Source organism: Halyomorpha halys, unplaced genomic scaffold, assembly GCF_000696795.3.
Source record: "Halyomorpha halys isolate HHAL.00 unplaced genomic scaffold, Hhal_1.1 Scaffold1558.1, whole genome shotgun sequence".
NCBI classification, from domain to species: Eukaryota; Metazoa; Arthropoda; class Insecta; order Hemiptera; family Pentatomidae; genus Halyomorpha; species Halyomorpha halys.
Genome location: NW_027106959.1, coordinates 439435 through 451568, shown reverse-complemented (window position 1 = coordinate 451568; position 12134 = coordinate 439435). Strand labels below are relative to the sequence as shown.

The window sequence follows — 12134 nt, the reverse complement described above, 5'->3', positions numbered from 1 at the left end:
TGAAAAATGAGAAAATTTAAGTAAAATAAAAAAAATATTATCAACTTTAGGAGGGTAAATAACAATTGAATAGTTTTTGATACCACCTAACCTTTGTTGAAATAGTTTATAAATACGATGGTGGTCCGAATAGTTTCCGAGCTAACAAAAATACAAGTCATTTTTTCTATTTTTTTTTTTTTTGTTTTTCAACATAGTCTCGTTGTAACACTACACATTTCTCCCAGTGATACTTCCATCTATGTAACCCGTCCAAAAAGTACTCGGCATTTTTTTTCTACAAAATAATTGTTCACGAAGGTAATTGCCTCTTCCTTTCACGAAAATCTCTGTCCTCCAAGCGCAATTTTAAGATGAGGGAACAAAAATAAGTCACTTGGAGCTAGATCTGGCGAGTAAGGTGGATGGCAATAAATCCTAGTTTTGGCGTCGATTAATTACTGTAAATGAAACTTGGATACACCATTATACGCCCGAAACAAAAATACAGTCCACACAGTGGACTGCAAAGGGGGAACCGGCTCCAAAAAAAAACTGTTATCTCGGCAGGGAAAGTGATGGCGACAATTTTTTGGGACAGTCATGGAGATATTTTAATCGACTATCTTCAAAAATGAAAAAACATTACAGGAGCATATTACGCATCATTACTTGACAAGCTGAAGGCAGAACTTGTGAAAATACGGCCACATTTGCAGAACAAGAAAATCCTGTTTCACCAAGACAATGCACCGTCTCACACCTCAGCGATTGCCAAGAAGAAAATCCACGAATTATGGTTTGAGCTGCTTGACCATCCGCCTTACTCACCAGATCTAGCCCCAAACGACTTCTTTTTTGTTCCCTCATTTAAAAATTGCGTTCGGGGGACAGAGATTTTCGTTAAATGAAGTTCACCTTCGTGAACAATTATTTTGCAGAGAAAAACACCGAGTAGTTTTTGGACGGGCTACAGAGATGGGAGTATCGCTGGGAGAAGTGTGTAGACTTATATGGAGACTATGCTGAAAAAAGCAAAAAAAAAAATCTTGTATTCTTGTTAAGTCGGAAACATTTCAGACCACCCTCGTTTGTGATGCCACACCAAATTTTTTTTTTTTTCATTTTTGAATGTAATTGTCTTTTATGGACGCTTAAGATAAAATTAATTTACACTTTTTTATTAAGAATTTATTTTTGGTACAAGTAATTTTTCCATTGGTCCAATATATTATGAGATATTAACGAAAAATATAAAAGTTATCTTCTTTTATCTCTCTTACCCCTTCTCTCTATCCATAAAGATTTTTAATATGTTCATTAGCAGACCCTTCTGAGCAATATTACAAAGTTTCAAAACTTCCGGAATTCTGTTCCAAAACAAGTTTAATTTGACTGAAGTAAAAGAAAGAAAATTAAAAAAAAAAAAAACAAGAAATAATACAACAGCAGCATATTTTTTTATTTGAAGAGAATGTTTTTGATCTTGTAGGCAGTTATGGAAAAAGAGGTACTTGAAGCAGTTATCCATCATAATGACAGAGTAGAGAGAGTGGAAAAAGTTATTAAAGTGAAGTCGGGTTCAGCAGTAGGGCCAGGGGAAAACTACTGTTCCACAGTACATAAGCTTAGAGCTAAGGTACTCTTGGGATCTGGAAGAGCCGTCAACCGGACTTACATCCTCAAGAAGGTAACACCTTCTGGCGGTCAGGAGTCTCTTTTCCAAGCAGAAACGAAGGTAAGCTTATCAAAAATTTGTTTAGATCTAAGCCATACTTTCCCAATGTTTAATAAATATCAATAACAATTAGATATAAGTAAATAATAACAATTAATTAGATGTATATAACTTTTCCTGTTTAAAGGATGTCCCAAAATTAACGCACAATTTGAATTTGCCGCCATTAAGTACAGTAAAGTGTTGGCATAACTTTCAAAAAACTATTTGACAGCTGATTGTTTAGAGTTAGTAAAAATGGACTTTTATAGAACAGAACGAAGTGTTGTCATTGTTGAGCAATGTTTCTAAACTAATAGTATAAATATGGCGGCCACAGTTCTAAAATGTTGTACAAAATATGGTCGGAATGGTGAATTAACCTAGTCTAGTGTGAAAAGAGTAATTAAAAAATTCAACCAGACCGGATCAATTGGTGATGTTAAGTACACCGATCGCCAAAAAACAAGCTGTTCAAATGTTAATTTCGAAGCAGTGCGTGAAAGTGCAGATGCATCAATTCAGCGTTGTGCACAAGAATTACAAAGAAGCATATAGCCACTGGTATCAATGCTAGCAAAGTTCAATCGACACAAAAACTGAAAGACCATGCACAGCGTAGAGAGTTCGTTGGATGGATTCTTGAACATCAACAGGTGGATGCTGATTTTTGGAACAAAATAATTTTCAGTGATGAAGCTCATTTTCACCTTGATTGCTTTGTTAATCGTTAAAATTGCCACGTTCTGATTGTCGAAAAACAAATGTATCTTCAACGTGTCACTGGTGAGGCATATTGGACCATAACTTTTTCGAAAATAAAGCTGCTGAAGCAGCAAATGTTACTGGTGCTCGACATCAAGACACGATAACACAGTTATTTCAGTCTGTTATAATTATTATTATTACACTGCCTGCAAGAACCCTGACCTCCTCAACCCCAGCCAACCATTCTGCACGGTCTCTTGCTTTCTTCTTCCATCTGCTACCCTTCAAGAGCTTCAAATCCTCCTGCACATCTAATCCGGGGACGTCCTCTTTTCCGTTTCCCATCTGGTTTGCCATAAACCATTGTTTTGAGTATCCTTTCATTGGGCATCCTCTCAACGTGTCCTAACCATCTTAATCTTGCAGTTTTAATTAACGTCACGATGCTGGGTTTCCCATACAAATATATCAGTTCCTCATTCCTTCTTCTTCTCCAAACTCCATTCTCCTAGACTCCTCCTCATATCCTTCTCGATACCTTTCTCTCCCAGGAGTTGAGCATCTGTTCTGCTTTTTTTGTCAATGGCTATTTTTCTCCCCCATAGATCACCACTAGCCTTACAATGGTTTTGTAAATTACCACTCTCATTCTTTCAGAGAGAGCTCTAAAATTCAGTATTTTCTGCTGTGAGAAATAACATTTATTTCCTGCTGTTATCCTGGCCTCTATTTCGCTCTCTACTTTGTTACCATCTGTAACCAGGCTTCCCAGGTACTTAAACTGGCTTACAGAAGTGAAACTGTGGTCTTTGAACGTCACTTTGCTATTCTCTTCCTTATCCTCTCTTGAGCTTTTCATGTACATCGTCTTGTCTTCATTCACCTTAAGGCCGTTGAAGAAGGAAATTTAACACTGCATCAAAGAAATTCAGTTGCATTTATACAAAATGGTCATGGAAAATTTCGACAAAAGAAAGCTTATTTGCCAGCAAAGCCGTGGAAGCCCTTTGGCATATGTTCTATTCCATACAAAAACTTATCCTGTGAACTCTACGATTCGATAATAAAAAAAAATAGCAAAATAAAGAAAAAAAAATTTTTTTATTTAGTTACCAATCTTAATTTTGGAACACCTTTTATAACTGTAAAATCACTTTCCGTTTCATAATATTCCAAATCCTGACCTCTTTTAAAATAATTAAATACTTATAAAATATTTCCAATGCACATTCTCATGAAAACATGAATTTAATAAAGATGATGAAGCTACATAAAAACTTAAATAACCTCATAACCTCATCCTTATTGGCGCAGAAGCTAATCATTGTCAATCAGTACCTCTTTCTGGGTCATCGGTCGCTAGGTCAATTCTAACACGGGTGGCCGCGCGTGAGACTTTTTCTCACATTTCTTATTTAGAGCTCTTGAACGTATTTTTAAAATATAAAATTTTGATTTATATATGGTTTATTTAAACATGACAAAAAAAGTTTAAAACTATTTATTCTGATACAAGAGCAAAATAGTTTTAAAAAATTTAAAAAAACAAACATAATTATAAAATAGTAATAAACATAATATAATATTTTGAGACAGACAAATTTATAAAAAGAATAAAAATCCAGATATAGTAAGAACATAACACTAATCTTAAAAAAAAAAAAAATGCTCAATCTGAAGAAATCTGTTTTGCACAACTGCTGCAAGTGAACACTTTATGACTGGGACATATCGGTCTTTTACACTGCTGTCAATTCTTTTTTATTTAGAATGCCTGATTATAATCCAGAAATTAACAAAAAATAGTATTCATACGGCGCAGCGATGAAGTGAAAACATGAAAAGACAAATTTTTGTTATAAAGACCACCCTAATATACACTTATAGTATCGAAATACAATTTATAGTGAATAATACGTATCTAATGAAGTTCCTGCCTCTTTAAGCGTTTTTTGTTTCCCTCGAGCAAAGAACATTTTCATGGATTAAATACACTTGGCGCACGTGAGAAAAATCCTGACAACTTGAATATTTTTATGGCAGCCTCAGTCGCGCATGAGATAAGGTCTCATGGAAAGGGTATACTGTCAGGGAAAGAAGTATAGACGCTTATCCAGAACTGGTAGAGTGGCGGAGGGGGCGAGGTTTAGAAGGAAGAGGCTGTGAGCTACAGATTCCAGGAAGATGGGAACCACAGTCTCCCTCTAGCAGCTTCTAGACCCGAAAAACAATTAACGTGAGAGAAAATCTCACGCAGCGACGGATGACGGGTTAATGATCTTCTCAGTGCCCCTCACAAGATGCATTCTGATGTTTTATGGTTCCCCTAGACCAAGTCTGTCTCCAAGTCCAGTCTCATCTAATTCCTCTCACAAACACTAAAATTCAGTCAGCTGTTCAGATTAGATGCAACTAGACTTACTTGGCCTGAAAGAACTTAGATTTAACAAGCCAGAGGTCTTTATGGTCTAATGCTTTGAAATTCCATATCAATTATGAACCCCTAAGAGGTGTCCTAGCTGTCATTGAACAGGTCAGAGAATTTGGTTTTCTTCTGTCTCAAATGCAACAGAATGTTGGAAACATCAGCACTTATACGATGGAGCTACATTAGCAACTCCACCATCACGTGATTTCAGCACTGTCTAAACTACAAGTAGGTGAAGAACCTTAAAAAGAAATATTTTGCCTTTTTCAAAGAGGTCTACTGCATAAATATGAAAGAATATGCTGATATAGCGTTCCTGAAAGCAAGGAAATCAGCAATCATTCTGGATTCCAACATAAGACATGAAAGTAACTACCTTGACCTCCAGGTAAGTAAGTTGGAAAGGGAAAACAATGCATGATAAATTTAATAAGATAAATATTCCTTATAATAAGATTTAATGTATTCTATGAGTATGGCAACCTGATAGTCAGACAGACATCAGAATTGTATTGCTCCTCATTTACCCTCAGCCCTTTAACTTTCAAATTAATTTCATGTTTCTGACCAAACCACAATGTAACATTTTTCTGTTAAATTTTTAGTTGAATGGTCTTATTTCACATCCTTTAAAAAACCATTTGAATTTTCAGAAGATATAACAAGAAGTGTTAAATGTAGCAAATTAGGACACCTGACACCAACCTGCATTTATTAATTTATTTTGGTTTTCATAATGCTTCTTTAAAAAGAGTAGTATTTAAAAATACACTTCAAAGATCTTCTTGCTTAGAACTGCATTGATAAACAAATTGAACTATTTTCAGATTTATTCTAATGTCCTCAAACAAATGGAATATCTCATGGAAGAATTTGGAGATACAGAAGAGCCTCTTTGGTGTCAACTGATCTACCATGAACCTTACACTACTATGCTCCTTGAAGACCTACAGGTTGCTAAAGGATACATCATATTCTCATAAGTGTCACTATTAGTGCAATTATTTATTATTACATTAGATAATATGTTCAAATGGATGATATTTTAGGGTAGAGGCTATAAAACAGTGAACCGATGCACAGGATTGGATTTCGACCATGGTTTGCAGGCTATCAGAGCATTAGGCAGATTCCATGGATTAGCAAAGGTAATAAATATTATATATACATAGAATACCAGAAAATCATTTACTTTGTTTACATATTCACACAGCAAGGGGAATATTGTTGTGGAATTTAGGGAGGGTTTTAAAAATAAAGACAATGAGAGTGTGTTCTTTCTTATGTACATCATGATAGACTGTTCTAGCCCCAATGGATGCCAAGCTATCCCATGCTAGAGCAGTGTTGCTATCTACAGTTTTATTTTACAAACAAAATAATAAAACCTATTTTCTACAACAGATATTTATCTCTTACTTCAGACCGTGATGTTGGGAGAGATCAACAGCTCTAATCATTTATTGGAATCATTTTCCAAAATACTACTCGCCAATAACATGTAATTACTTAAAAAAAGGTAAATAATTAATTAAAAATACATTTGTGTCGAAAATTAATGATACTGGGTGACAGACACAGAATATAAATAACCCTTTTCTTTGGTTTCATGCCTTAAAATAACGAAGCACAATTCCCAAAGTTGTTAATTTAAAAGTTAATAAATTGCTCGATAAAATATCCTTGAGGTGAATTATAAAAAAAAAAAAAATAAAATAAATTCTTTACCCTCTCCTAGGCATTCTACTTATTAATTAATTTTTTTTTTATTAAAAAGAGAAAATGAAATGGGCGTGAAGCAAAGAGATACTCAGGATTACAAAGGTGGGATTCAAAAAGTACAAAAAATAGTGTGATCGAATAGGCGAGCAGCCTTTTTCTACTATATATTAGATATGATTTTAAGATATTCATTGATACTACATATGAGGTGATAATTGGATGATAATCATTCTAAACTTTGCCAAGACTGTACTTTAACTAATCCACTGAAGAAAGATAAGTCCATAAAACATGTTGAAAGTTCTTTTTTGATGCAGGTCCTGGAAGAAAGGGGCATTATATCTAAGGACGGTTACAACCTACATCATGGTGTAAACAAGGAAGTGGTTCAGACTATGACCTATCCTGCTGTCCAGAACTTGATTGCAGGGATCAGAACATGGGGTCCTGAATGGTATACTCTTACTTTCACGTTATTTGATGAATTTAATTTAATAAACAAATATTTTTTAGATATCTGATTCTAGTACCATTGAAATGTAAGAATTTAAACCTAACTTTTCTGTGGTAATATTATGCAAGTATAAAGAAACCATTAAATTTCATCTTGTTAATATCTAGAAGGAAAGTACAATTATTAGTAGAGAAGAAACTATAAAATATATGGAATTTTAAATGCATTAAAATTAGACTATATTAACATATTAAACAACATTAATATCATTAAATTAATCTACCTACATAAAATAATGCTTAATTTTAGCTGGAGGTAAAATGAATCTCAACAAAACAAGTCAATTTCATTCTATGAACTTCTGAGAATTCATTATTTTATATTTTAGTGACATAATTTAAAGGTATACTTAAGTAAAGTATAGAAAATAATGTTTTTATATAAATGTTTTAAACCATTTAAACTACCCACCTCCTCTAATATCTCATAATTCTAATTTAGATTTTCATGTCATTCCATACAACATTGTTTTAGTTTTAACTATATATTCTAACCGCTGTGAAGTAAATTTTCCCAAAAATGCAAATGTTTTTTCATAAAAAAATTATTTGAAATCCAAAGTTTTGCTCCAAGTCTGGGTCTCTAAGGTTCAATTTACTATGCCATTGCATTATTTTTACATCCAGTTCACTTTACGAATTTCTTAGAATCCTTTACTTAATATAGCACAATTGAATCAATGTAAAACAAATTGAAGTGAAGTTGTTGATTTACCATACATTAAAGTATAATATAGAAAAAAAGTAATGACAATGTTTTAATACAAATATTTTAAACCAATTGTACTGCCTTCTCTAACGTCTCATAATTCTCATTTAGTTGTTTAGGCCATCCCCTACAACTTTGTTGTTTCGACAACATATTGTGATGGCTGTGAAATCAATTTTCTCAATAAAGTTAATGTTTTCGAGATCATAAAATTATATGAAAAGAAACTGGATTACTGAGATGCAATTTATCATATCATTACATCATTTTTATAAGTGAATAAAGGTTTATCAAATCCAGAGGTTCAATGCCTGCCAGTAACACAAAATGTCCCTTTCCTAGGTCACTCCAAAGACCTATATCAAAACTTAAATCATTAATGTATGACTTAAAAAATTCCTCCCTTCTACATTAAATGCTTAAGTAATGAAAAAAATGGTTCAATTTCTTAAAATTCATCATCAACAAAAACTTAAAGAAAGAATATTAAATTAAAAAACATTTTTTATACTTAATATTACCCAGGAAGCATTATTGAAAAGCCAAGCTCAATCAATCAGGTACCATTTTCAATATAATAATTCATAACTTAAATTATACTTATGATTTTCCATCACTTTGATTGTGAAAAAATACTTCTAAAATCACTGAACCAGTTTACAGTGGAAAAGCAAACATACAAGAGTCTCCAATTCCAGGTAATTTAGATCCATGGTGTATAATTTCCAAGATGTGGACTGGTGATTGACAAATTATATTTAGCTCTAAGGAGCTATGCTCACTAGTCTCAATAATGAAGGCTTAACACAATCCTCCCATTTATGTTTCCTCTCCTCTTCAGATGTTTACTCATGATTTACTGGTTATTAACATTTTAGGTATCTATTCATTATGAAGTCCCAAGAACTTACATATCCTTAGTCAGCACAATGCTATAACCTGAATTATATTTACCAGGTGCAATTCTCGCAATTCAGCATTGTGTAGCATTCCAAATTCTCCAATTAACTCATTCTTTTTCGATCCGAATATTTTATGTAATACTTCAATTAAAAACCTTCAAAAAAGGCACTGTTATTCCCTTAGTAAAGGAGGCCATGTTTTTCATCCTTAAAGAATAGTGGAAAGGATAATAACTTAGTAAATTCTAACTTTTGAGTTTTTTGACAGAATCCACCTGCTAAGTAATTTCGAAATTGAAAATTATCAAGCATTTCCTGCCTTCAACCTCGCTTTTATTTGTTCATCAATTTTGCTTTTTCTAGTTACCATAGAGTATAAATGCTTAAACCTATCTGCTTGTTCAAATTTATTTCCTCCTACATCACCCAAGCTTTGGTATTATACCTCCTAAAGTTATACCCTTTTCGTTATGCAACACAATGTATATTTAATAATGTATTCTAGTGCTAGATTTATTGAAATCTATATAAAGCTGATGAATTACCCCATTATATTCCAACTTTTTGTGTAATATTTGATTTAACAAAACAATTTGATCAATAGTTGAACGATTTCGCCTAACACCACATTGGCAATCTCTGATAATTTCTTCAGCATATTTCATGATTCGACTAGTCAGGATTAACATAAATATTTTATAACATAAAGGAAGGAGCAAGATTCGTTGATAGTTATCACAATTTGTCCTTGGCCCCTTCTTTCAATTTCCCAAATCTTTTTGGCTAAAAGGTGTATTTTAGAGACTTCAGCTTCACCTCACGCCTTGATTAGTTCGCCAGGAATTCCACCTGCTTTATAAATTTTTTTATTTTTGAATAGCTATTTTGACTTCCTCCTTAAACGGTTCTTCAATCGATGGTTACTCAACTGGAAGAGATTGAAGCTAAAATCAATCAATGCCTAATCAGAAATCCAGTCATAAGTCACAATACCAAAATTAAATTTGAATGGGTAACCATCATGGTCAGAATTTCAAGCAGATGAGTATATCATCTACAAGATTGTTCTGAAAGCCAAGACAAGATATGATTCAAGGATAAGAAATAGATATATTATAATTTCAAACTTAATCAAAATATTTTTTGATATTATGATATTAGATATCAACCTAGTAAGTACCTAATTTAAGCACACTTGTTTCTTCTTTTAATATTTATATTAAATTTGAAAATATATTTCTTATTTATAGTTTTTATTCACCAATATTTTTTATTTGAAAATTATTTTCAAAATGTAGGGTCAACTTATATTCATGGCTGACCTATATTCAAGTAATACAATTTATACTGAAAGATTGCTGATTGACCGTGTGTATTAATAAATGGAATATGGTCCAGGTGCGGTCCAATTAAACTCAAATAGTAATATTTTGTACTATTTGACCGCACCCAGACCATATTCCATTTATTAATACGATTTATATATTGAATTTACGTATCTATAATTAATTGTGTTTTCTTAATAATGATTTTGTTTTATTCTCAGGGATGATATTGCTGCAAAGCTGGATTTGCCTTTTGATAAGTTTTTTAAATTTGCTTGCAAATCATTTAAAGTGAAGAGACCAGATTTCAAAGTATTAAACCACGGAGACTGTTGGTCAAATAACATCCTGTTCAAGTATGACTGGAGAATGAAGCCAATATCAGTGAAGTTAGTGTCCGTAGGCTAATTTACATGATATCAATAGATGCCAAAATACTGAAAAAACTTTTATTTTTTATTGATTAGGTTCATAGACTTCCAGAATCCTCATCATAATTCTCCATTCATCGATGTCAGCCATTTCTTGTACTACAGCATGCAACCTCCAATCCGGCGTAACAGCTATAACTACCTTTTGGAAAATTATCTTGAGTCTTTAATATCAACCCTAACCAAGTATGGCTATCAAGGACCCAAGCCAAGTATGGATGATGTTCACTGTGCCATGGATCGTCTTTCATATTTTTGGTTGTATGTATATGCAGCCTGGTACCCTTACATAATAGCTGAGCCAAAAGAAACTTCAGAGCTGGCCATAATTGTTCAAACAAAGGGACAAGAAGGGTTCAGCCCAGAAGTTTACAAAGACAGAAAAGTTAAAGAGCAATTAGCTCCTGACATTCAATATCTTGCTGAGAAAAGCCATAATTTTCCCAATCTCCACTCTTAGCAAAATAGTAAAATTATATCACATCATATGTTAATTTTTTCTACATTTTTGAAGTTTGATTTACTAATAAGGAAATGGTATTAAGTCCATTTTTTTCAATAACATGGTGAAAATACAAAGTTTAAGTTCACAGGTTATTTCCTCGACTGACCCCCTATCCCTATTCCTTTAGGCAATCAGAAGACAGCAGCTAGATAATATACATTAAATCATAACATCAACATGCTTTCTTAAAGATTAATAACTTATTATTGATATTTACTTTTAATATCTCAACATAAAATTGTATGTGTTGTTTATAACTATCTATGCCAAATGGACACAAAAAAGGGTATGAGAAACATGGCAAAGAACATCCTTTAGAAATTCTGTTCTACCTTATTGTAACTGTTCCTCTATATCCTATTTATATTTTAAACTTCAGTAATTTTTATAACAGTCCTTGTAAACTTATTGTGGAAATATAATCAAACTTGTTTTCCTGGAATGTATTCAATCATACAATTAGGGTTGCAGCTATTATTCCTAAGGATATTTCATGCCCAATGTTACCAAGAAGGAATGAAATATAGAATAAGGGAAGAAATTTCACTAAAACAAATGGAAGACCAGTCAATTCAATACCCTAATGCGTTTCCAATTGAAGTTACATATTTTGATCCATATAACTTCTATTGAGTAATGCAAAAATTTATTGTATAATTTTTAAATATTAATTTATAATCTCAACAAACAGTAATTGATTTATTTTAACCATCCTAGTGATATAAATTTACTTTTTAAATGAATTAAACATACTTTGTTCTGTTTTCCATTGTTAACTGCTTTTTCAATGTTGCTCGATTTAACTATTTTTACTTAACTCTCCTCCTACTGTTGGAAAGGGAGTACTTAGAAGATATTTTGTATATAATTTATAATTTTTGTTTTGTTTTAATTATTTTTATTGTGTTTTACATGTTACCAATCAATTTTACATTTTTGTGTCAAATTCTCATACATAATAATAAAAACCTGGTTCGCTGATCTAATTCAGTTAATTTTCATTTATTACTTGCTTTCCATTTTCGGAAAGTTAATTAATTATAAAATAACAAAATTACAGCATTCCTGGTTTTCGCGCCTTTTTACCCATCCACTTCTCCCCACTACTCAGACAATATGCATTAATTCTATCTTCTCTTGGCTAAGTAAGGCTTCAAGGTAAGTTGATGTTATGGAAAATTTATTTTGTACCTCG

General features: G+C 32.5%; 1 protein-coding gene across 1 annotated transcript in view; it reads left to right on the top strand.

The window, feature by feature from the left end:
* The window catches only part of LOC106690034 (uncharacterized), a 24550-nt gene extending 12625 nt beyond the window's left edge, over positions 1-11925 (top strand). Inside the window, exons 2-7 of the mRNA XM_014435292.3 lie at positions 1472-1717; positions 5660-5785; positions 5882-5980; positions 6872-7008; positions 10225-10392; positions 10471-11925. Of these exons, the coding sequence (XP_014290778.1) occupies positions 1478-1717; positions 5660-5785; positions 5882-5980; positions 6872-7008; positions 10225-10392; positions 10471-10894 (1194 nt within the window). The 5' untranslated portion in view covers positions 1472-1477 and the 3' untranslated portion in view covers positions 10895-11925. The remainder of the gene's footprint in view (positions 1-1471; positions 1718-5659; positions 5786-5881; positions 5981-6871; positions 7009-10224; positions 10393-10470) is intronic.
* The last annotated feature ends 209 nt before the right edge of the window (positions 11926-12134 follow it).